This window comes from Dermochelys coriacea, chromosome 5 (genome assembly GCF_009764565.3).
Source record: "Dermochelys coriacea isolate rDerCor1 chromosome 5, rDerCor1.pri.v4, whole genome shotgun sequence".
Taxonomy (NCBI): Eukaryota; Metazoa; Chordata; order Testudines; family Dermochelyidae; genus Dermochelys; species Dermochelys coriacea.
In genome coordinates, this window is record NC_050072.1 from 96,012,509 (window position 1) to 96,037,386 (window position 24,878).

General features: G+C 39.0%; 1 protein-coding gene across 12 annotated transcripts in view; it reads right to left on the bottom strand.

The window, feature by feature from the left end:
• Positions 1-24,878, bottom strand: part of CEP78 (centrosomal protein 78) — a 51,653-nt gene that overhangs the window by 13,439 nt on the left and 13,336 nt on the right. For 6 of the 12 annotated variants that reach the window (XM_038403180.2, XM_043515319.1, XM_043515320.1 and 3 more), the window contains exons 6-12: positions 18,896-19,070; positions 16,804-16,917; positions 14,919-14,983; positions 12,036-12,141; positions 9,153-9,285; positions 5,633-5,678; positions 3,514-3,660 (exon numbers count right to left, since the gene is read on the bottom strand). In XM_038403180.2, the coding sequence (XP_038259108.1) occupies positions 3,514-3,660; positions 5,633-5,678; positions 9,153-9,285; positions 12,036-12,141; positions 14,919-14,983; positions 16,804-16,917; positions 18,896-19,070 (786 nt within the window). Of the gene's footprint in view, positions 1-3,513; positions 3,664-5,632; positions 5,679-9,152; positions 9,286-9,981; positions 10,000-12,035; positions 12,142-14,918; positions 14,984-16,803; positions 16,918-18,895; positions 19,071-24,878 lie in introns of all 12 variants that reach the window. The other 6 variants (XM_038403176.2, XM_043515313.1, XM_043515314.1 and 3 more) reach the window with 3 other exon arrangements.

The window sequence follows — 24,878 nt, forward strand, 5'->3', positions numbered from 1 at the left end:
TTCAAAATGTACTGAATTTGTTCACTCTCCAAGAGAAGCTTTATTCTAAATATAAAAAATACCTACTCCCCATATCCTCCATCCCCTTCCCAGTCTAGGATTTTTCAAGACAGACATGTAATAGGTTCTCCCTTTGCAAGAGAGCCTATATTGAAGTACAGTCATTCTGCTGTCTCCTCCATATCCCAATAGTTCTCTATATTCAGAAAGAGCATAGATCTGCCACTAAGCTAAATAAGTTAATATTTTATTTATTTTGATTACATAAAAAACAATCTATGTCCTTGGATAAATCTTTAAGAACCTAATCGGTACAATCAGATACAATGAATGATAGCTCAAATGGAGTGATCTGAAGCTAAAACCACTGCAAGTGCGTGGTTTAAAATAATGTTAACTTGCTGGCAAGGTATCTTTTGCAAACTAGATTCTCAACAGCTAGCATTTCAATGTCTAGTTATTCTACCTGACAGGGAGTGTTTTATAGTAATACTACTATATTACCATTTCAGTATTACTGAACCATTAAAACAAACCCCTTATTTTCTTTCTCTTCCACACATCATTATAATACACTCTGTATGAAGATGTTTGTAGCAGCTGTCAGGGAGTCTTGCTGTCACTCTTCATTTTGCTATAGATAGCAAGCAAAGGAATCGGGAAGAATAATGAAGAAATGAAAAAGATGTTACTATAAAGCTCGACTGCAAATGGAGCTTTAAAGTAACTAATTTCAATTTACTTTTTAAAACATTTTTGTACAAGGTACATTAAAGTATTTTAATAAAAAAAAACTATGTTAAAAATACATTTACTCCCTCTATGAATTTCTAAGGAAACAGAAATAACCACTTCATTATTGCTTTTATAGATTTGTACATCATGAAAATTTTATAAATACATTAGAAGCAAGAGGAAGACCAAGGACAAGGCAGGCTCATTCCTCAAACGAGAAGGGAAAGACAGTACCAGAAAACACAGCAATGGCTGAAGTGTTAAATGCCGTTTTTGTTTCATTTTCAACAAAAAGGTTAGCAGTGATCAGACAACTAACAGTGAGTATCAGTGTAAATGGGGTAGGATCTGAGGCTAAATTACGGGAAAAAAACAAATTAAGAATTACTTAAGGGGTCTTCAAGTCAGTAGGACCTGACAAAATACATCCTAGAATACTTAAGAACTGGCTGAAGAGATCACTAAGCCATTAGTGATTATCTGTGAGAACTCGTGAAGGATGGGAGAGATCCCAGAAGACTCAAAAATTGCAATATAGTATCTATCTATAGAAAGGGGGCACTAAGGAAAACCAAGGGAGTTATAGACCAGACAGCTTAACTTCAGTATTCCAAAAGATAACAGAGAAAAAAAAAATCAAACAATGAATTTGTAAGCATCAAGAAGATAATAAAGTGATAAGTAACAGATAACATGGATTTGTCATGAACAAATCACATCAATCCAATCTAATATCCTTCTTTGACAGGGTGAGGAAAAGCAGTAGATGTAATATATCTAGACTTTAGTAAGACTTTTGATACTGCCTCACATGACTTTCTCATAAACAAACTAGGGAAATACAGCCTAGATCGGGGTGGGCAAACTTTTTGGCCCGAGGGCTGCATTGGGTTTCCGGGAGCCTGTGTCTCCCCAAACAGCCAGGCATGGCCCAACCCCCATTCGACCCCCCCCCCCCGCTTCTCGTCCCCTGGGACTCCTTCCCCATCCAATCCCACCTGTTCCTTGTCCCCTGATGGCCCCCCCAGGACCCCTGCCCCATCCCCCCCACAACTCCCTGTTCCCTGACAGCCCCCGGAACTCCCGCCCCTGACTGCCCCCCATTGCCCCATCCAACCCTTCCTCTCATTCCTGACTGCCCTCCCAGTACCCCTGCCACATCCAACCACCCTGTTCCCCACCCTCTGACCATCCTGCCCCCTATCCACACCCCAGACCTGACCACCATCCTGAACTCTCCTGTCCTCTATCCAACCCCCCTATTCCCTGTCCCCTTACCATGCTACCTGGAACACCGGTGACTGAGCCACACCGCCCAGAGCACCAGGACAGGCAGCCGCGCCGCCCAGCTGGAGCGAGCCACGCCACCGTGCAAGACAGAGCACCCAGTCAGGCTGCAGCTCTGCTGCCCGAGAGGAGCTCTCCGCCCAGAGCATTGCGCTAGCAGCGCAGTGACCTGAGGCTGCGGGGGAGAGGGAACAGCAGGGTAGAGGGGCCGGGGGCTAGTCTCCCGGGCCAGGCAGGAGGCTCCCATGGGCCGGATGTGGCCCGCGGGCCACAGTTTGCCCACCTCTGGCCTAGACAAACCTATGATAAGGCAGATGTGCAACTGGTTGGAAAAATGTACTCAGAGTAATCAATGATTCACAGTCAATCTGGAAGAGTATGTCAGGTGGGGTCCTGCAGGAATCAGTCCTGCATCCCGTTCTCTTCAATATCTTCATAAATTATTCGGATAATGGCATAGAAAGTACACTTATACAGTTTACAGAAGATACTAAGATGGAGGGATTGCAGGCACTTTGGAGGACAAGATTAAAATTTAAAACAAACTAGAAAAATGATCTGAATTAGATAGGATGCAATTTGATATGGACAACTGCACAGTATTCCACTTCGGAAGGAATAATCAATTTCACAAACACAAAATGGGAAATGATTGTTAGGAAGGAGTACTACAGAAAACAATTTGGGGCTTACAGTGGCTCACAAACTAAATATGCATAATACTGTCACAAAAAAATAAAATAAAAACATCATTTTAGCATATTATTTAGCATGAAAAATGTAAGCAAGACATGAAAAGTATTTCTTCCACTCTACTTAGCACTGAGAAGGTACTGTGTCCAGTACTGGGAACCACACTTCCAGAAAGAAATGGACAAATTGAAGGAAGTCCAGAGGAGAGCAACAAAAATTATTAGAGGTCTAGAAAACATGACCCCGGAGGAAACACTGAAAAAACTGACAGGTTTCAGAGTAGCAGCCGTGTTAGTCTGTATTCGCAAAAAGAAAAGGAGTACTTGTGGCACCTTAGAGACTAACAAATTTATTAGAGCATAAGCTTTCGTGAGCTACAGCATCCGATGAAGTGAGCTGTAGCTCACGAAAGCTTATGCTCTAATAAATTTGTCAGTCTCTAAGGTGCCACAAGTACTCCTTTTCTTTTTGAAAAAACTGAGTTTGTTTAGTCTGGAGAAGAGAAGACTGATGGGGGACAGAATAACAGTCTTCGAGTATGTAAAAGGTTGTTGTAAAGAGAAGGGTCAGAAACTGATTTCCTTAACCACTGAGGACAGGAGTGGTGCTTAAAATACCCTGTTGAATTGAGGCATATATGCCATATGTTATAACAGAAGTACGCAAATATTCAGAGTTCCCTTTCAGTGATTATATACCCATTTAAACCTAATTCTAAAACCCCATTTTTCTGGAAAAATAGAAGCTCTATGCACTCATCTTTTGAAAATTCTGAAGAATTAAATTATTTCTTCTTACCCTTAATTGTTGGTATCGTCTTACATTAGTTTTAACTGGGGATTTTGTCAAATCAGAATCATGCATAATGTCCTCTAAAGCCCCTTCTGTCTCTTCAGTTTCAGATGTAGAAGCACTTTCCACTGTCACTTTCACAGGAGTGCCTGTCTGCTTATATGAAATAATATGAACATAGAGCATTATTAAACAATGCTTAACAAGGAAATAAGTCATATAATATTACTAAACATTTCCGATTAGAAGCTGTCATCCACCAAGTTCTTTCTTCTGAATTAGTTGCAACATGTTCATTTTAAATAGTTCCGCACAATCTAGAAATAAGTGTGCATGTGGAAAGAGAATGATAAATCCTTTGAAAAGAAATTTCTATGCCAAAATGGGGCAGAGCGTATCACCTGTCAGACGCTTTTACTTTATTTGTAGCCTCTCTTTATACTTGACTTGAAACATTTTAGTCAACCAGGAAGAGTATTTTTTAAGCACCAGAAACTATTAAAATATTAATTGTTTCATTATAATAACAATGGGCACAGAGGTAAACGTTGTGCCTGGATGGTAAATTTTTGTTACAATTATGCCAGGGTTCTTCATGTTTGTATGTAAGCACACCTCCACAGAACATACAGTGCAATGGTTGTGAGTGACAACACATTTAGCCTCACGGCCTCAGGAAGATCAAAAACAACAGTTTGACAGTTGTTTTTTGAAACACTGCAGTGTCAGTAGTGTGTAAGACACCTAATAGTACAAATAAAAACATGGGGAAGGATTCTCCCCTCAGTCCCCGAATTCTGCTGTAACAGTGCATAGGGGCCATAAAAGCCCCTTAGCAGACCAAGGGAGAATTCCCCCTACACAGGTAATACATAAGATAAATCCTAACCACTGTCTTACCCAGAAATCTCCTAATTTTGGTATGACAGATGGGAGCCTGACTGCCTGCAGACAGGAGAGGCAGAGTTATAGCGTACAGTGCTTCAGTAATTCTGCACAGCTCTGGGTTGCAAAGATGCTCAGAGGTACCCCAGGCAAGGTCATAACTTAGAGCAGCTCCCTGAAATGCTAAAGTTATGCTGGAAGCTGCTTGGGTTCCTGATCAGCTCAGATTCCAGTTGAGAGCAAAAGTGACATTATTCCATTAAAATCACACCTAAATATGAGAATGGCAAATTTTGCTGTAACTGTCAGGGCTCTCTGCCCCCTACAGACAATTTTTTTAAATTACCATCAATAAGATGGTCATGCTTTCAGTTACAGATGAAATGATGTCAACCTCAAAGCAGGTGATTGGTACCAGTGATTTCATTAGTATTCTTCCCTCAGTATCTTCTATAAAACAATTAACCGAAATCAAAATATTTTGATTTTTTTAAGCTAAATTTAAAAAAAAAAACAATAAAACACAACTGAGGCCTGTCTACATGAGTCAGGTTTCAGAGTAGCAGCCGTGTTAATCTGTATTCGCAAAAAAGAAAAGGAGTACTTGTGGCACCTTAGCGACTAACAAATTTATTTGAGCATAAGCTTTCGTGAGCTACAGCTCACTTCATCGGATGAGAACACTGTACTGATTTAGTGAAATCAATATAATCCTCTCATTTATTTCAGTTTAAGTCAGGATGGAATTAGTCTTCACAAAGGCTTGAGGGGGGATAAGATATGCTGTAGTATGGAGTTTTCGAACCACAAACATCCTTGATAATAAAAAATGCAAAGCCATGCCATCTTAATTATCTTTTTCTTAGTTATGTTGGAGTCTCACAAGTGTAGATTTGCTTAATTTAAAAAACAAACTCAGAAAATAGTATTAAAACCACTTATTTAACAATTAAAAAAAAAACCTGACACAAAGGAAGAAAATAAAACCTCAAGTACTGCTTAAAAAAAAAATCTTCCAAAATGTTCCCAAAAGTGTGACCATGAAGTGTTTTCACATACAGTTTCCATGATTCCAGGAAGTATTTAAGCCATAAAAAACACTCTTCACTTCTGTTTTGTCAGCTTGTGGTTTTATACTGGAAGCTCTCTGGGTACAAAGGATTTTTTTTTATTTGTTCAGCATAGTATCTACAGTACCGCATCATGCGCCTACCTAATGATATGTATCTGATAATCATACCTGGAACTTCAGTGGTAACTCCTGGGTACCATCCACTGGGAATCCCCTACAATGATATGTTTAAATCAGGGTGGGTTTTTTGAGAAAAATATTGTAATTTTGTCAACACTGTAATTTCAAGGTATAATTTTGATTAAAGGTCTTGATCCTACAAATACACATTGCTAAGATATTCAAAAGAAATAAAAGTTAAAACACGCTATAAAAATACTTTACAGGATTCTTTGAACAAACTCATTAAAATATAATTCTGTACAACAAAGTGCTCTACTTTCTAATCAAGATTTAGGTCACGCTTTCAAAACTAGGTGCCTAAAGTTAGGCTCCTAAGTCCATATTTAGATACCTAAATAAGCAGCCCAATGTGGCACCATTGCAGCTGCCTTTGGAGTTTATAAGATATGTTGGGTGCTTGACACTTTTGAAAATCAGGTCTCATTTAAATGATTAAATACGGATTTAAGAACACAACTTTAGGCATCCAGTTCTGCATATCTTGGCCTCTAATTTTATAAATTATTTGTAACTACATGTACAGTTTTTCTGAACGTTTCCTTGGCCAAACCTGCTCATGCAGGAACTATGTAAAAATGGTATTGTGAATTCCAATGTCTCAATGCTTGCAAGATCAAAATTATTGCTTAAAAAAAAAAAAAAAAAAAAAAAAGAAGAGCTATTTTCACTTGTAAACTAAAAGTCAGACCTGCACCTAGGCTCATAATGGTAAGCTGCACCCTTTCCTTCTTGTGCATCACCACCAGCAAGAAAGGCTGTGACAAACCAGATTTTTCCTTCGGTTACACCTGTGCATTCCTAGTGCCTTCAAAATTATGCTCTCAGTATTTTTAAGTCCTTATAAAGCCCTCCTATTGCCCTGGTATCTGAGCACCTTAAAAAAAAAAAACAACCAACCCACCCACCCAGAAATAGCAACAATTACTCTTTCTTCCTTCCCAATCTCTAGCAGAAATAGCCTGATTATAATATTTTGAAGGCGGACTATGTTTGTGGATGTGCAAAAGAACTCAAGGGAAAGCAAGTCAAAGAAATAAGTTTTGTATTTAATTCTGAAAGCAGTAAAGTCTATGCTCCGTCTTATTCCGCACAGGAGGGAGTGCCTCAAACTAGATCCAGCTTCTGTGAAAGTTCTGTCCCCTGCATTCACAGGCCTCCACCTAACAAACAACTATAAACCAGTGAAATCATTTCACCAACAAACTCAGAAGAAAAAGAAACAACAATATTAATATCTCTTTAAATATTTGGGAAGCACTCAAAGATTATGGTGATGGGAGCCATGTCAACTGACAATTTCATTGTGCTAGAGGAATACAGATACCTTGGGAGGTAATGGTCAGAAATGAGGTGGTATCACACGTAGATAGGGCCAATCCCATTGAGGGATTTTACTATCATGAGAGAAACCCTGAACTGTATTCTATATTCAATGGGGAGCTAATGCAGAAAGCAGAGTCCCAAACTAATGTGTTTACAGCAACCATTGCTGTTATGTTTGTACCAGTTGGAGTTTTTCAGTGTTTGTGGCTTCACTCTTAGACACAAGATGCAACAGAAGTCATGAATGCATAGATCACTGTGGCCTGGTCTGTGCCCTCTGAAACACTTGTGCAGACCAACTGTCTTCACTAGGTTAGCTCAGGTGTAACCAAAGTTGTTTGTAGTATGTTGCACAATAGGCCTAAAAACTAGGCAGCAAGGTATCCCTCATGCTGATTGTTGTAGCCAAGCCACATTAAATGATAGATAGATAGATAGATAGATACATACTAAGGTCAGAAGGGACCATTCTGATCATCTAGTCCGACCTCCTGCAGAGCGCAGGCCACAGAATCTCACCCACCCACTCCTATGAAAAACCTCACCTAAGTCCTTAAATCATGGTTTAAAGACTTCAAGGAGCAGAGAAGCCTCCCTCAAGTCAACCATGCCCCATGCTACATAGGAAGGCGAAAAACCTCCAGGGCCTCTCCAATCTGCCCTGGAGGAAAATTCCTTCCCGACCCCAAATATGGCAATCAGCTAAACCCTGAGCATATAGGCAAGATTCACCAGCCAGATACTACAGAAAATTCTTTCCTGGGTAACTCAGATCCCATCCATCTAATATCCCATCTCAGGGGATTAGTCCTATTTACCCATGAATTATGCAGCATCATTCATGAGCATCCAATTAAATTTTCAAGTTATGATTAAGTTAACACACCAAAATGAATATGCTAGTATAGTGAAAGTTAATATTTATTCTGCTATTGTCTGGAGTCAGTTTTGTCACCAAAGGTGGGGTGGGGGAGGAGGAGGGCCAGGTAACTCCTGTAAGGCTTAGGAGCGATGCATGGCCATTACCTCCTCCTGCTAGCCTCTTCTAACCTGACAAGAACTTTGGCCCATTTCACTGTTTGAGTCCCAGACTCCATCATTCCTCTAACCACAAACAACATAGTCTCCCATTCTGAGGAGCTGCTCAATTCCGCTAATGTAGAGTGGATTACAAATTTCTGCATATCTTACCCTGCCTGGATGATGAGGTTCAACAAAGATCCTCCATCACCCAGATCCAGTGATCAATTTCTTGCACCTTTACTGCTGTCTCAATTGTGGAAGATTTCCCACTCTTTCTTTTTAAAGGTTTCAGAGTAGCAGCCATGTTAGTCTGTATTCGCAAAAAGAAAAGGAGTACTTGTGGCACCTTAGAGACTAACAAATGTATTTGAGCATAAGCTACAGCTACAGCTCAAAGGTGCCACAAGTACTCCTTTTCTTTTTAAAGGTCGCAGAAAGTGAGCAGATTGGGAAATTCAATTAACTCCACATTAGGTGAAAAACACAGCAAATAAAAAAAGACAGACAGGTAAATAAGCCAGGAAGGAAAGTATTAAAAAAAAGTGGCTGTTTTGTGAATCTGTGTGGCAAAAGCAGACTGATGGTGAAACATGACACAAAGATAAATTATATGTTTATTTGTATGGTTGCGTAAATTGATTGGAATTTAGTAAACAATTATCTTGATGATGTACAAGAAGGAATAGTACCCTGCTCAGCCTCTCTCAGTTGCATTAGCACTGCAGAGCTAAAAGGAGTAACAAGCATTAAAAAGTGTTGTCACTAATGCTAGGTGATATGACTCAACAAAAGGAATGGATCAACTGAATTAGGGGGGAGGGTTAGCTCAGTGGTTTGAGCACTGGCCTGCTAAACCCAGGGTTGTGAGCTCAGTCCTTGATGGGGTCCATTTACGGATCTGGGGCAAAAATAAGGGATGATACTTGGTCCTGCTGTGAAGGCAGGGGACTGGACTCGATGATCTTTCAAGGTCCCTTCCAGTTCTATGAGATACTATAACTCCATATTTAAAAAAAAAAAAAAAAAAAAAAAAAAAAAAAAAAAAGTTCCCCACCCCTGCTTACAGTATGACCTTTGTAAACCACATCCAGTTATTCTAACATAATCCAAAATAGAATCTGCATATTGTATTTTCTTCCTCATGCTCTCGATACTTCACCTGCACCTCTTTGCACGCGCTGCAGTACGCCAAGGTAGGAAGCCATATGCACCTGGTGGTAATGGTTTTGGTGAATGACTATCTTTATCAGATGGACTCTTTCCAGGGTGTGTGGACTTTTTAGATGCTAATCCTGTATTGTAAAGCAGGAATACGGAGAGACGAGAGAGTTCATTACAGTTACAACATGGAGAGACAGCTAGAGTTAAGGTTGCTTTGACATTTCCATTTTAAGGATCCTCTTTCAGCTGCTCATAACTTACTCAAACATACACCTTTCCAGCTGAAATTTTTCAGGGCGAGTTTCTGACTAAGAATGAATTTTTCATTTTTGAATGCTTGAGTGAAAATAGTTCAGGTATTCTTCAGTACCAAGAGAGTGAGAATATATCCTTATATCCATTAACCCAGAGACTGATTTAGCTTACAGTATGGACTGCACCACATTCCTGACTGTATAGCTAAGTGCCCACCCCACCTTTGGTCTTGCATCAGTTAGAACCGGCAACATTTCAAGTGCTCATGAAGTTTATATCATTTACCTTAGTGAAATGTCTGAAAATGGAAATACATTATTTTACTTTGAGTTATATTTCTCTGGAGGACATTCTATAATCCTGCTAATCTGGTGGGAGTATAAAAAGACATGATTGATGTTGATGGGATTTCAAATTCCTGGTCACAGTTTAGCAAGTAACTAGGATTAAGGAGGGTTTAAAAAAAAAAAAAATTAACAGCAGCAGGAATTTTTCTCCACATCCTCACAACCCCTCAATTTCAAACCCTTTGAAATCTACCGATTCTGCACAGTTTGACTTATTATGCTTACCTCTGTGTCTCCAAATCACTGAAGCAAAGATTAAAACAAGAGAAACAGCCAAAGAAATGCAATTAAATATGATTTTAGTAACTTTTTAAAAATATTTAGACTATCATGTGTTGCATTTATTAGCCATGTTTAAGAGATGTATATTCAAAATAAGAACATTTTGACTAATTTATTCAAATTAGCAGGTTTACTTTCAGTAAAGAAGCAACAGGACTGCCATTCACACATAGAGCCAGATTCGTCCTATCTTATGCTGGCAGTGGAGAGTCTGCTATGGAAAGCCTGAGACATGAAAAAATAGACAACTATCTGTTGCCAAGCCTCCAAGAGCCATAGCAGTTCAAAGAGTATAACAAAGCCATTGTAGGAGGAAAGGAAAGGGTCTTGCTGATACAGCACACATCATTCAGATGTGCTTATTTTGCTTTTCTACTGATTGTGTGTTATTTGAAATGAAATCGGATCAGCAGAAGTAGGAATCTGATTCACGTAGCAATGAGAAAATCTGGAGAACTTTTGCATTTTAGGAAACGCAAAACACTGGGCCAATTTTAGATATTCTAAAACACGTTTGCAGGGTTGAGGGTTTTTGGGGGTTTTTTTTTTTTTAAGTGTTTATTTTTCTTCATTTTAGATTGGATTTCAGTTGTTGAATCCTAATCTTCAAATTTTCACCTGATTTTCCATAAAGTGTTCTTGCCTGGCCATGTGGGGTCACTGCTTATGCTGCTCCCAAATTACTGGATCTTTTGCTTTTGTATCTTTGATCGCTTCTCAGTTCATTCTGCATGAACCTAAGTACACAGTCTATTGAAAATATTGCTACCTCTCAAACAGAAAAGGGAATGGAGCACCGAAAGCACTAATCCAGTGTACATGGAACTGAGAACTCACAAAGAATGTTACTAATTCTACCAAGTACCAGGAAAAAGGGGAAGAAAAGAATAAGGCCTGGTCTAGACACAGTTTTTGTACCTATAGAAATATTTTGATTAGGGTGTCAAATTTTACGGAAATAATTATACCAACAGAACCCCTCAGATGGTATAACAGTGCTTCCTGTAAAGGAAGAGGAATAAATTATACTGATAAAAAAACCTTTATACCGTTATAACTGCATTCACACTAAGGGGCGTACTACTTTGACTATACCAGCAAACTTAAAGCAATACAAAAACTTTTGTGTTTAGACAAACCCTTAATGCGGTCTGGTCTCTTTTATGCCCCAACAGGAAGGAAGCAGTGAAATTTGACGAGAGGGGCTGAAACTATTCAATTCAGTTTTTCCAAACTAAAAGAGGGGAAACTCTACAGTTGAGAAAAAAGAAAAGGAGGACTTGTAGCACCTTAGAGACTAACAAATTTATCTGAGCATAAGCTTTCTTGAGCTACAGCTCACTTCATCGGATGCATTCAGTGTGTATTCAATGAAGTGAGCTGTAGCTCACGAAAGCTTATGCTCAGATAAATTTGTTAGTCTCTAAGGTGCCACAAGTCTTCCTTTCCTTTTTGTGGATACAGTCTAACACGGCTGCTACTCTGAAACCTGTCTACAGCTGAGGTTTTCCTACCTCTGTTCTAATAGGGAAAGTACTATTAGCTATGTCTAATGTCATCAACATAAAAGGTATCCCGATTAATGACTAGAGTGATGATCAACATAAGAACAAGAGATCAGCAGCTAGTATTTTTAATCTGTGGGATGGCTAAGGGCTAATTGTTGGTTTAAGAATGTAGTTTCAATGGTTATTTCATACCCAAAAAGCACTACATCTAATTTTCCTCCCACCCTCTGTAGGTCTTCACAAAAAAATTCTATTTATTTTTCTCTCACTATTGAGATCAACAACATGTATAGTAAAATCATCATACAGAGATGAAGTGTTTGTATAAAATAAATGAAAACTGTGTCATTACAATTTGTATTTGCCATCCTCTTGGGACCAATTTTACTGCCTTCTTTCTAGACAGATGGGGTCATGTAGAAAGCAAGACCTGACAAGCTTAGAAATAACTTTTGATTTCTTTCAAAGAGAAAGGGAAGGCAGTATTACCAATACGAATAGTAGCTTTTCCTTTCCGACCACTTCCTAGGACAATAGTTCTTTTTTTTGATTTGGGTTTGAGAATATCCTTTGAAGGAGATGTCAGCCACTTGTACTAGAACATTAAATAAAAACAAAAACACAAAACGCCCAAAATGTTAAACTTCATTTTAGTAACTGATATTTCCGGAGGTACTGGCTTTGGAGTTTCATAGCTAATATGCTAAAGATTACTTTTCTATATTGAATAGTTTATTTAATAAACTTCACTTATGCAGCCTTGTTAACAAATCTGAGTTTTCAATAATCAGGAATGAGTTAAAAATCTTCAAGATTTTTAGAGGGTGTGATCACTTATTATAAGAAAATAATGTCCAACTTAATTGGATATAAACATCATACTATCTGCAGGCAAATGTTCCCAGAACACCTCTAAAGCACCCCCATCCAACTTTTCTTCCTCTGTGCAATAGTTCTCCTTTTATAGTAAGAAGAACTGAACATGCCCTGTAAAAAGGAAAAACTGGCACTTGCTTTCCATGCTCCCCTACAGAGCTGACTCGTAGGAATGTCTGGCTCAAGCCAAAGTTCTCCAGAGTAATAAAGACTTTCTAGTAAGATATTATATTACAAATAAAATACAGCTTTTTTTAAAACAGCGTCAAGGGGTTTTTTTGTTTTTGTTTTTTCAGTGCTTGCAGTATAGGGCATGCCAACAGGGCACACTTATCACAAGAATTCACACTAAAATTGAAGTGTATTGAGATCAAAGGAAAAGCTGTGCTTTGAATTTACTGTTTTCCTTCAAGGTGACACCGTGCTGCTCTAGATGATTCTCAAAAAGGACTGGGTCTGGCCAGTATTTTTCTAGCTTTATATTCCAAGTATTTATTCCAGTGTTTTGTTTGCTTTTTGAAGTATGTACCTCCATGTTGTAGATATAATGGCACTTGGAAGACACTGGCTCCAAAAAGCTTGGCATCAGTACAACAGCATTTGTCACATCAGAAAATCCTACACCCCCAATGCGTGAAATTATTAAGAGCATTCTGGTAGGATTTTATGATTCTCTCTATTAGTGTTGTGATGATCAGAAAAGAATGTTAATATAAAAGCAGCTTTGCCTTTCTCAGATGATCTGCCTTCCTTGTATTCAGAGTCAGATTAAAATACTTTATGGACAAAAATAAGTTTTTACTACTTTTTACAGCAGAGCCAACAATTATAGGAAAGTTAACTGGATTCTAATCTGGCTCATAAGACAACAGAAAAAGACTCTGCAAGTGAAGCTTAATAAACTAACGACAAAATATAAGCAAGAGTGAACATAGTTGGACGTTCAGAGTCCAGGTTGAATTTGCAGGTCTGACAGTTGGAAAGAGGGGCTACTTGCCATTTACGGTTGTTCTTCGAAAGTCACGTCTGCATTTTCACACTTGTATTCACATTTGTGGGATATATTATCTCTAGTATTGAGATGTGGAACTGCTTTGAAAAGCTGTGTCCTTTGGGAGGTGCTTCATATAAGGGTGTGCAATCCCCAACTGTCTCAGTTCTTTCTCCCTAACCACAGAGACCTGAGGTTATATAGAACTACGAGACAAAAGAGAAGGTAAGCAGAGAGAGCAAATATACAGACATAACTCTTGAAGAACAACAGTCACTGGTAAATAATCTCCCTTTCTTCTTCAAGGTCTTGCGAGTCTTCTCACTTGTGGGAGACTAAAAATAGTGAAATCCACCAGCAGGACAGTGAGCTAGGAGTTTAGTTAAATAGGGATTGTAGCACATGTCTCCTAAACTAAGCATTGGAGCACAATGTTAAATCCAATTATAAATTAAATCCAAGATAAGCACAATGCTGCTGTGCTTATCTTCATTAAGGGAACTTGCCTAATGCAATTATGCTACATTGGCTCTCATGGAGTATGTATTTTATAGTAGAGTGTACTGGTTTCCCACGTGAGATGTAATAATGTTTCATACATCTCCTAATCCAGCGAGAGCCTCTAGTAAACAGGTCCCTCACATCTCCCCAAATGCTACAAATAACCTATTGGGGATTTTATAAAAGGCTTGGTATTTTCCAAGTAAGAGCAGAACACCCTATTCACACTTGGGGTTGGGAGACAAGATTCCCATAGGTGGGAATGGGGTATGGAGAAGAACACAGGGAGAGAAATACATTGTGCTAGGTACCAATCTGAGAACACCTTAGGCATGAAGCTGGGATGGGGTCTCATAATGACTTTGACCTGGTTTATCACAGTACAAGATGGTGTGGCCATCAAAGCGAAGGGCTGTTCCAAAGGGTACCAGTGAGGTAAAAAGATCTTCAATAAGTGTACACAGAGCGCACGATGGACATGTGCAATCACTCGAAGAAGAATTTAATTCACTGATTTAAAAAAAAAATCATCATATATTTTAGATTAGGTGTTCTTTTCCTAACCTAGGGAATTAGGAACACAAACAAAGAACAGCTTTACTGAGACATTAAGGTTGACCAATTAAAGACCACTAAACATCAGAATTTACAGAAGACAGAACTTCCAACAGCATTTTTAACTTGATTATGTTGTACATGTGCACGGTTTTCTATTTCTATTTTTTTTGTTAAATAACCAATTCCTGTTTTATTAGTTTATATTTTGTGTATTTTACAACATACAGGACGTTCAAAGTGGCATAGTTAATGCTGCCGCTGGTGCTTTAACTTTTGCATTTTCTAAACTTTGGTGATTTTTAACTGCAACCTGATCATTGTTTTTATTTAATACTAAATAAAAACAGTTATACTAAACTGTACAGAATCACATGGTGTCATATCATGGTTTGTTTTAAATTCAAATACAGATAAACAAAAGTCATTCCAGAACACCTGAAATGTACCTCTGAGCTGGCACTGTTTCCATTCATGAGAACTCTTTCAATAAGTTTTTTCATCAAAGTGTGATCTAGAGTGAAACAAAAATAAACTCATTTAATTAATTTCAATATTATTTTTGATAAAATATTCAAAAATTCATCTCGATTAATTGCGCTGTTAAACAATAATAGAATACGATTTATTTAAACATTTTTGAATGTTTTCTACATTTTCAAACATACTGATTTAAATTACAACACAGAATACAAAGTGTACAGTGCTCACTTTATATTTATTTTTGATTACAAGTATTTGCGCTGTAAGAAAACCAAAAGAAATAAGAAAAGGAATACTTGTGGCACCTTAGAGACGAACAAATTTATTAGAGCATAAGCTTTCGTGAGCTACAGCTCACGCTTATGCTCTAATAAATTTGTTCGTCTCTAAGGTGCCACAAGTACTCCTTTTCTTTTTGCGAATACAGACTAACACGGCTGCTACTCTGAAACCAAAAGAAATAGTATCAGAGGGGTAGCCATGTTAGTCTGTATCCAAAAAAATAACGAGGAGTCCGGTGGCATCTCAAAAACTAACAGATTTATTTGGGCATAAGCTTTTGTGAGTAAAAAACCCCACTTCTTCTGATGCATGGAGTGAAAATTACAGATGCAGTGTAGCAGGGTGGACACACACTCAGGCCCAGAAGGATTTAAGATAGCCCTGGGAGAGGGCTGGGGCAGGGGAAGAGCTGGGCTGATTGGCAGAGCAGCCGCAGCTGTGGGCCACGTCCCAAACAGACCCTGTGGGCCTTATAAAAGCCAGGGAAGCCAGGAGCAGAAGAGCATTCTCTCTCTAGCTTCTGAGAGGGAGGGACCTGGCTGCAGGGACCTAAGCAGAGTACCTAGATTGGAGCAGGGCTGGGGAAGGGCCTGAGGCGCTGGGGAGCTCCAGCTAGGAAAGCTCCAGGCTGCGGCCTAGCATTAGGTCCAACAGGTACTGGGGTTGCAGGGGACAGCCCAAGGTTAGACAGAGGCAACAGGTCCAAATCCAACCTTGCCTGTGATGAGTGATACTGCAGTCTGAACCAGGGCGTGGCGGTTAGCTGGTGACTAGCAGGAGCCTACGAATGAGGCGAGGTAGGGATAGTGGGTGGGCGTTTCCCCTGGGAGGGGAAGACCCAGAACTGTGGGGTACTGCCAGGGGGCAGCACCCAGTAAAAGGGGCACCGGGATCCTGGGAGGGACACGGAAGCCAGAAGCAAGGCGAGACACCGGCCTGAAGAGGGCGCTCTAGAGGCTGGAACGCTAATTTCCTAAGACAACCAGCAGGAGGCGCCGCCGGGCAGTTTGCGTCCAATTACATGCAGGCGTAAATATACTGACACTCTACCTTTTCTTCATGTGTCAGTATACTTATGCCTGCATCTGCAATTTTCACTCCATGCAAAAGAAATAGTATTTTTCAATTCACCTAATACAAGTATTGTAGTTCAATATTTCTTTTGTTTATCATTTTTACAGTGCAAATATTTGTAATAAAAAATATACACTTTGATTTCAATTACAAACACAGAATAAAATATATATGAAAATGTAGAAAAAACATCCAAAATATTAAATTCCAATTGTTATTCTATTGTTTAATAGGGCAATTAAAACTGTGATTAACCACAGTTTTAACTTTTTTGAGTTAATCACATGACTTAACTGCGATTAATTGACAGCCCTAATATTCGCACAAATAGAGAGAGATAAAACAAGTCAACATCTCCCTTTATTTAAAATGTACTTGGCAAATATTCAGTAAAATCTGGTTTACATTTTTCTGAAAATGCTACATTTTTTTAAAAGGTATAAATGAAATATCTTTGTTTTTAATCGGAATGGAAGGACAGATAAAAGTACATACCAATTAATGGATTTTTTCTTACATCCAATATCACTAGAGTTGTATTAGTTTGAAAAGCATCTAACAATGATTTTGCACCATCATTGGAAATTCCACACTGCTGCATGTCAAGTGCTGAAATGTTTAAAAAGGTTAAACATTACTCAGTTGCATAAAACCAAAAATTCAAATAACTAATCTATCCATAATGAAAACATCCACATGCATGTACCTAAGAGTTTTGCGAGTAACCAAAATAAATACATAAATAAATAGTATTCTGAACTCTACCCAAGGGAGAGCTAAGGTAATATTTTAAATGCAGGATGGAGATTAACATTTAAGTCATTATCAGATATCAAAGTTTCAAGATACAGCTGCTGGCAATGTTCCCTCTAATTTTTCCCACTCATGTGTGGAATGAATTTTGTTATGTGCACCAGTATAGAGGTGAGGTATGACACATCACCTCCATATTGGTGCACATAACAAAATTCATGTGGTGGGGGGCTTCGGGCGGGCTCTGGGGTGGGGCCAGGGATGAGGTGTTTGGGCTGCAGGCTGCCCCGGGGCAGCGACAGGGAGAGAGGACTCCCAGCACAGCAGCACCTGGGATGGGCGGGAAGGGAGCCTCTCCCCACTGTGGCAGTTCCGAGGCTGGTGCCATGGGATAGCCACCTCTCCCACAGCCGCGGCAGGTCCAGACCAGGCAGGGTGGAGGCTAGGGAAGGGGTGCGTCTCCCCCGGCTGCAGCAAGTCCGTGACTGGGGGAGAGGCATCTCTCCCAGCCGCTGCCCTGAGCACCTGTGTGGCACTTAATAGGCTGCTGCGCAGCTTAGAGAAAACTTAGGCTGCTGGACAATCATGAAAGAAAATAAATATTTGTGACATGAAAGAGGATTGTTCTTTAAAAAGTTTTTAAAATACTGAAATATTAGCAGAATTTAAAGGTTTATGTTTAAATCCAGAATACTCTTGACTAGAATGGTCTCTTGCACTAAATGATAGCAGTTGTACAATATTTCTGAACATTTACATTAATTTAAAAATCCCTACCGCATCATCGCATACAGTCAGTTATCTTTATGATTGGTTTTGAAAATTGCTAACTTGAACAGCAGTGAAGCAAGGTCTAATATGCAAGGCAATATTAAATGTAATGGTGCTCAACACCAATCAACAGCAGCTGGGAGAAAATAAATAAATTCAATAACTTAGGTTTTAAATACTGGCTTCGTATTTCATGGAGGGCGGAAGGGGAGACACATCACTATGCAGATAATTGTATTATCCAATACTTTTAAACTTGCTGTAGCTTTGCCATATCTTGCAATATTTCATGTTGGACAGCCACAGTATTTTCCTAGATGTGGTCCACAGTCAAACATACTGAAAGGTAAAATAAGTTCTACAACCAATAAATTATCCAGATTACAGAGCTGTAAGAAAGCCAAGACATCTGGAATTCTATAGCCACCTTAGGGTTTATGTACAGTAGATGAAGACCCTTATTAGACTGCCACCAAAATTTGTTCAGGAGTTTCATAAAATTAGTTACCAAAATTAAAAATTAAATATCAAGTTGTGTCTAATCACCATGAAAACATTATTTCTTCTTCTTCTATAAAACCTCTCCACATATTAGCTACTAGATTTATATTTTGTGTTATCCCTAGCTTGTAAATACTGAAACTTAGAAAATATTACCTATACATTTATTACAGATGCGAATCAACTACTGTTAAGACAATTTCTAATGTGCCAAGGTGCATTTCGTTTTGGTTGGGAAAGTCCACTTTTTAAGCCCTGTCCCAAGGGTCTCGATTATTTTGGTATAACTGCAAATTTGTCCAATTTGCTCTTGCCACCTGATCATCAGTTGTCAAAAGCAAATGGGACAAATGCCCAGTTTTCCCAAAAAATGGGACACGGAGGAACGTTTGGGGTGCAGGGGGAGTAGGAAGGGAGGAAGGAGAAGAGATCAGCAACACCAGCCCCACATAGCGGGGCTTGGGTGAGCAGCGACGCTCACCCAAACCCCTCCCGGTCTTCCGATTTTACCTTTGGGAAATAGGGTCACCCTGCTTAGAAGCAAAGAATTTTTTTACCATACCTTTCAGCCACAGGTCTTCTCCAAGACATTCTGCAAAGGCTCTAGCCCCTCGATCACCAACAAGTGTATTGCAGTTGAGAGTGATACGCCTCAAAGCTGTCATGCAGTCAAGATCAGGTCTCCTGTAGCGTAGGCTTTCAGCCCAAGCTTCACCATGTCTTTTCATTGCCTGATGCTTTGAAAACAGAACAAGTTAACATTAATGGTGAGGTGAAGCCATCAACACTGATGCAAAGAAGATTAATTAAAATAATGATTAATTTACAATTACTATTATTGAAATGAAATAAAACCCAACTACAATGTTAGTGAATTTAAGAAATAAATACACACAATCATGCTCTTACACATTATGCCTATGATATACTTATTAAATCACATGCTTATTACTGATAATTTCATGAAGTAAAATATAAACCAGGTTCAGAGAATTCCTTCAGAATCTCCCTGCCTGCTTTTTGTCAAGCAGAGGTATACGATAGCCTCTTTGACATTTGTGTCTTAACTAACAGACACTCATTAAAATGTTTTGTTTCTTATTATTTTCACAAAGACCAATACTTTAGGTCTGTTAGTTCTACCATATTCTCTTCTATTATTGAAAAAATATTTAAATAATTTTAATCATTGAGCTAGTTGTGCATGAAATGTTCACTGTAAGTCTTGAATTGCAAACTTGATTTGCTCATTAATCCAAGAAATATAGGGCTGGAAGGGACCTCAAAAGGTCATCTACCTCACACTCCCCAGGAGAAAGATTGACTACCTAGACCATCCCTGAGAGATGTTTGTCTAACCGGTCCATAAAAGCCATCAATGACAGGGATTCCACAGCCCCAAGGTAACCAGTTCCAGAGCTTAACATTCCTTATAGTTAGAAAGGTATTCCTAATATCCAACCTAAATCTCCCTTGCAGAAAATGAGACTGATTACTTCTTGTTCAACCCTCACTGAACATGGAAAACAACTGATCATCGTCCTCTTTATAACCACCTTTCACATATTTGAAGACCATTACCTGGTCCCCTCTCAGTCTTACCTTCTCAATACTAAACATGGCCAATTATTTAAATCTTTTCTCATAGGTCATTTTTTCTAAACCTCTTATGTTTCTTGATCTCCTCTGGACTTTCTTCAATTGGTCCACATCCTTCTTAAAGCGTAATGCCCAAAACTGGATGCAGTTCTTCAGGTGAGGTGTCACCAGTGCCAAATGTCATTCTTGTGGATGACATTCCTGTTTAAATAAATGGAGTACTTGTGGCACCTTAGAGACTAACAAAGTACTCCTTTTCTTTTTCCGGTACAGACTAACACAGCTGCTACTCTGATTCCTGTTTAAATATTCCTGAATGACACTTGCATTTTTTTTTTGCAACAGAATCATATTGTTGACTAATATCCAACTTGTAATCCACTATAACCCCGATCTTTTTTTCTGCATTACAACTGCCTAGTTTTTCCCCATTTTATATTTGTGCATTTGATTTTGTCTTCCTAAGTGCAGTACCTTACATCAGTCTGAATTTCATCTTGCTGATTTTACACCAATTCTCCAATTTATCGAGATCATTTTGAATACTGAATACTTTAATACTTGAATTTTAATAAAATTTTAATTTTATAAGAATTACTCTCCACTCCATCATCCAAGTCATTAATGAAAATACATTACAAACAAAAACACTGGCCAGATCCCTGCAGGACCCCATTTGTATGAGGTATGTCCTCATACTTTGACTGAAAATCACTGGTAACTGCTCTTTGAGAAAGGTATGTTATATGTATACGAAAGACCTAATGCAAAAATCACAAAAGCAAGAAAGCAATAAGCCATCTAGCAAGTTTATAGCCTCTTCTCCTTCTCCTAGAGACACAGATTTCCCAAACATACCCACCATATACCACTCAGCATTGCTGGGTAGACAGGGAACAGCGTCATTCTTCATGTCCTACTATTGTTTTTAAACCAAAATTTATAGTACAGGAAAACAACAATTAAGCCTTAGAACTGGCATTCTAGAACTTTTAAAGATAAGTGCTGATGTTTTTCCATCAGTAAAAGGATACCAGCCCCACAACTATCTTTATGAATAAAGACTTCTTATTTTTTTTATAAATTTTATAAAGAGTTCTTCCTGGGAAGCAATAACTCAGAGACTTGAAGGTCACAGTGGATATCAAATGAACACAAGCTTCCAGTTCAATGCTGTGGCCAAAGGGCTAATATGATCCTTGGATGCATAAACAGGTAGATCTCAAGTAGGAATAAAGAAATTATATTACTTCTGTATTTGGGACTGGTCTGACTACTGCTGGAATACTGCATCCAATTCTGGTGTCCACAATTTAAGAAGGAGATGATATATTAGAGAAGGTTCAAAAAGCCACAAGAATTATTAAAGTACTGGAAAACATGTTTCAGAATGACTGAGTTTCTTGAGTCTATTATTTAGCTCAACAAAGAGAAAATTAAGGGATGACTTGATCAGAGTCTATACGTACCTACATGGGATACAGGTGCTTGATAATAGGATCTTTAATCTCGCAAACAAAGGCAGAACAAGATGCAATAACTGCAAACTGAAGCTAGACAAACCAAACTGGAAATAAGGCACATAGTTGTAAGGGTAATTAATCCTTGAAAAAACATACCAAGGTTTGTGGAGGAGTCTTCATCATTGGCAATTTATTTATTTTTTATTTTAACACAGCTAATAAAATATAACAGAGATGAGAAAGAAAAGAAAGCTATCTAACTCGGAATAGAGAAACATCATCAGATTATACAATAAGAAAGGTAAAACAAGTAAAATCAAACTATTCTCCAGAATCACTTCTTTAGAAAGGGGGAAAGAACAGAAGGGGGGGGGAGAAAGAGAGACAAAAGAAGGAAAAAAGGGTATTGAAAGTGAAGAGAGGACCAAAGAAAAGCTTGAAAGGTAAGTAAAAAAGAATAAAGAGAAAAATGATAAAACAGAGAGAGGAAAGGGCGGCGGAGTGGGGGGATACAACAGATGGAAGGGATAGTCTCAGAAGATGAGTGGGACCTAGTGTCTTGGAGGGCATTGCAGACAAGGTTACCCACTGAGAATTAAATTGATTATTCCAATACTTCAAAAAATACAGACCACATATCTATACGTTCATTTTGGTTGTTACTATTGCTAAACATTATTTATTGCACGGCTGGCAGGCTAACCAAGTCAGAGTACCAATCTTTGGTAGCTGGGCACCTTTGGAACTTCTACCATTGTAGAATTAGACATTTGGCTACGATCCGAGCTCTACCCAATCAAAGTTTTTTCAAAGGATTTCAGTTTCCAAGACAGATTGCATAGGCGAGGCATGAAGGAATCATTTTCAATTATGTGGTTTATGCTCAAAATTTCTTTTTAATCCTATCAGGCCAAAGAATAGGTCTGTGGGCAGTTACATTTTTCAAGTTATCCCAAATTAAAGACAGTGTAATAAAGGATGATATTTAAACTTAAAAGCAACCAGACTCCAGGCTTTCCGAGCAGCAAAACTGTGACAAATTTCTCCCTAAAGAAAGGGTAGAAGTCTAAGTTTAGGACTGATTCTGGTGGTAGTGGGATGACAATTCCCTCTTACATGTACAACTGGGGCTGGAGAAGATGGGAATGAATATGAGAATTGAAAGGTGGATAAGGAACTGATTAAAGGGAAGACTAAAGAGGGTCATGCTGAAAGATGAACTGTCAGGAAGGCAGGTAATTACTAGTGGAATTCCTCAGGGATCATTCATGGGACCACTCTTATTTAATATTTTCATTTATGACCTTGGCACAAAAAGTGGGGGGTGCTAATAAAATATGCATATAAACACACAGTTGGGAGTTATTGCTGGTATGGAGGAGGACTGGAGTATCACACAAGAAGATATGAACGACTTTGAAAACAGGAGTAATAGAAATGGGATGAAAACTAATAGTACAGACGCTGCCCGACTTACGCAATCATTCTGTTCCGGAACGCCTTGCGTAACTCGAATTTTGCATAAGTCGGGAACGTATACCAGACTATTACGCCAAAACCCACCCTACAGCCTCCTATTTCTAGCTTACAGAACTTTTTCTGTAAGTGCGGATTTGTGTAAGTTGGGTCTTGCGTAACCCGGGAGCATCTATGCTAAGTGCAAAATTACACACTTAGGGACTAATAACAAAGACTTATCAATTGGAAGTGACAGAGGAGGAGAAAAAGCTGGGTGTACTGGTCAATTATAGGATGACTACAAGCTGCCAAGGCAATGTGGCCATGAAAGAGGCAAATGCAATCCTAGAATGTATCAAGTGAGGTATTTCCAGTGAAGTTAGGGAAGTGTATTACTACTATACAAGGCACGGGTGAGACCTCATCTAGAATAGTGCGTTATTCTGGTCTCCTTTGTGTTTAAGAAAAATAAATTCAAACTGATCCAGAGAAAGGCTACTAGGAGGATCAGAGGAATGAAGGAGGAGGAGCTTGGCTTGTTTAGCCTAACTCAGTGGTTCTCTAACTTTTCTACTGGTGACCCCTTTCACATAGCAAGCCTCCGAGTGTGACCCCCCCTTATAAATTAAGAACACTTTTAAATATATTTAACACCATTATAAATGCTGGCGGTAAAGCAGGGTTTGGGGTGGAGGCTGACAGCTCGTGATCTCCCCCATGTAATAACCTTGCGATCCCCTGAGGGGTCCCGACCCCCAGTTTGAGAACTCCTGGCCTAACCAAACGAAGGCTAAGGGAAGATATGATTATCCCTCTGATCTATTTATGGAGAGCAAACACCAGGGAGGGAGAGAAGTTATTTAAGTTAAGGGCCAATACTGGCACAAGAATAAGTGGATATAAACAGGCCATCAACAAGTTTAGGCTTAAAATTAGACAAAGGTTTCTAACCACCAAAAGAGTAAAGTTCCAGGGAGAATAATGGGGACAAAATCCTAACTGGCTTTAAGACTGAGCTTAATAAATTTATGGAGCAGATGGTATGATGAGGTTGCCTACAGAGTCAGATGGCCCGCTGTAATTGCTATTAACAAATATCTCCAACAGTCAGAGATGGATCACCAGATGGGGAGGGTTCTGAGTTATTACAGAGAACTCTTTCCCAGGTGTCTGGCTGGTGGGTCTCACCCACATGCTCAGGGACTAACTAATCACCATATTTGGAGTTGGGGGAAGGATTTTTTCCCCCATATCAGATAGGCAGAGATCCTTAGGGTTTTTCATTTTCCTCTGCAGCCTGGGGACCCGGGTCACTTGCTGGTTTGAACTAGAGTAAATGGATTCTCTATAACATGAAGTCTTTACATAAAAATTTGATGATTTCAGTAACTCAGCCAGAGGTTATGGACTTATTACAGGAATTGGGTGGGTGAGATTCTGTGGCCAGCAATGTGCAGGAGGTCAGACTAGATGATCACGATGGTCCCTTCTGGCCTTAAAGTGTATGACAGCCTGGGTGTCGGGGAGAGGGACACACCACTGTGTTGCCTTACTCATGATTCAGAATACATAGTTGAGTAGACCAAAGGCAGTTGTATTTTTTCAAAGAATAATCTGGGCTTGTTGCCCATACTCCACAAGGAGTTCTTAAAAGTGTTATTAATTTTGAAAAGAAACAGAGCAAGGAGCTAAGAACAAGTAGAAGTCACAGGAGAACATTCATTTTTAATATTTTAACTCTGCCTGAATAGGAGGAAGGGCCTGACATCTATGTAAATCAAAAACCATCTGTGTGATAAAAGAATTGAAATTAAATTTTTACTATTTTTCTTAGGTCTCTGGAAAAGAGGACTCTTAACTACCTGATTTCCGCCTGCTGCCAATGAAAACTATAATCTGAGAGGGAAAGTTGAGCACCCCTGAGAGATACTGAGACTCATCAACCTTTGCCAATTTATTTTCTACCTGAAATTTTCCTGAACAATTCAGCAGTTTGTAATATTGGGGATGGTCTGAAGAGGGTTG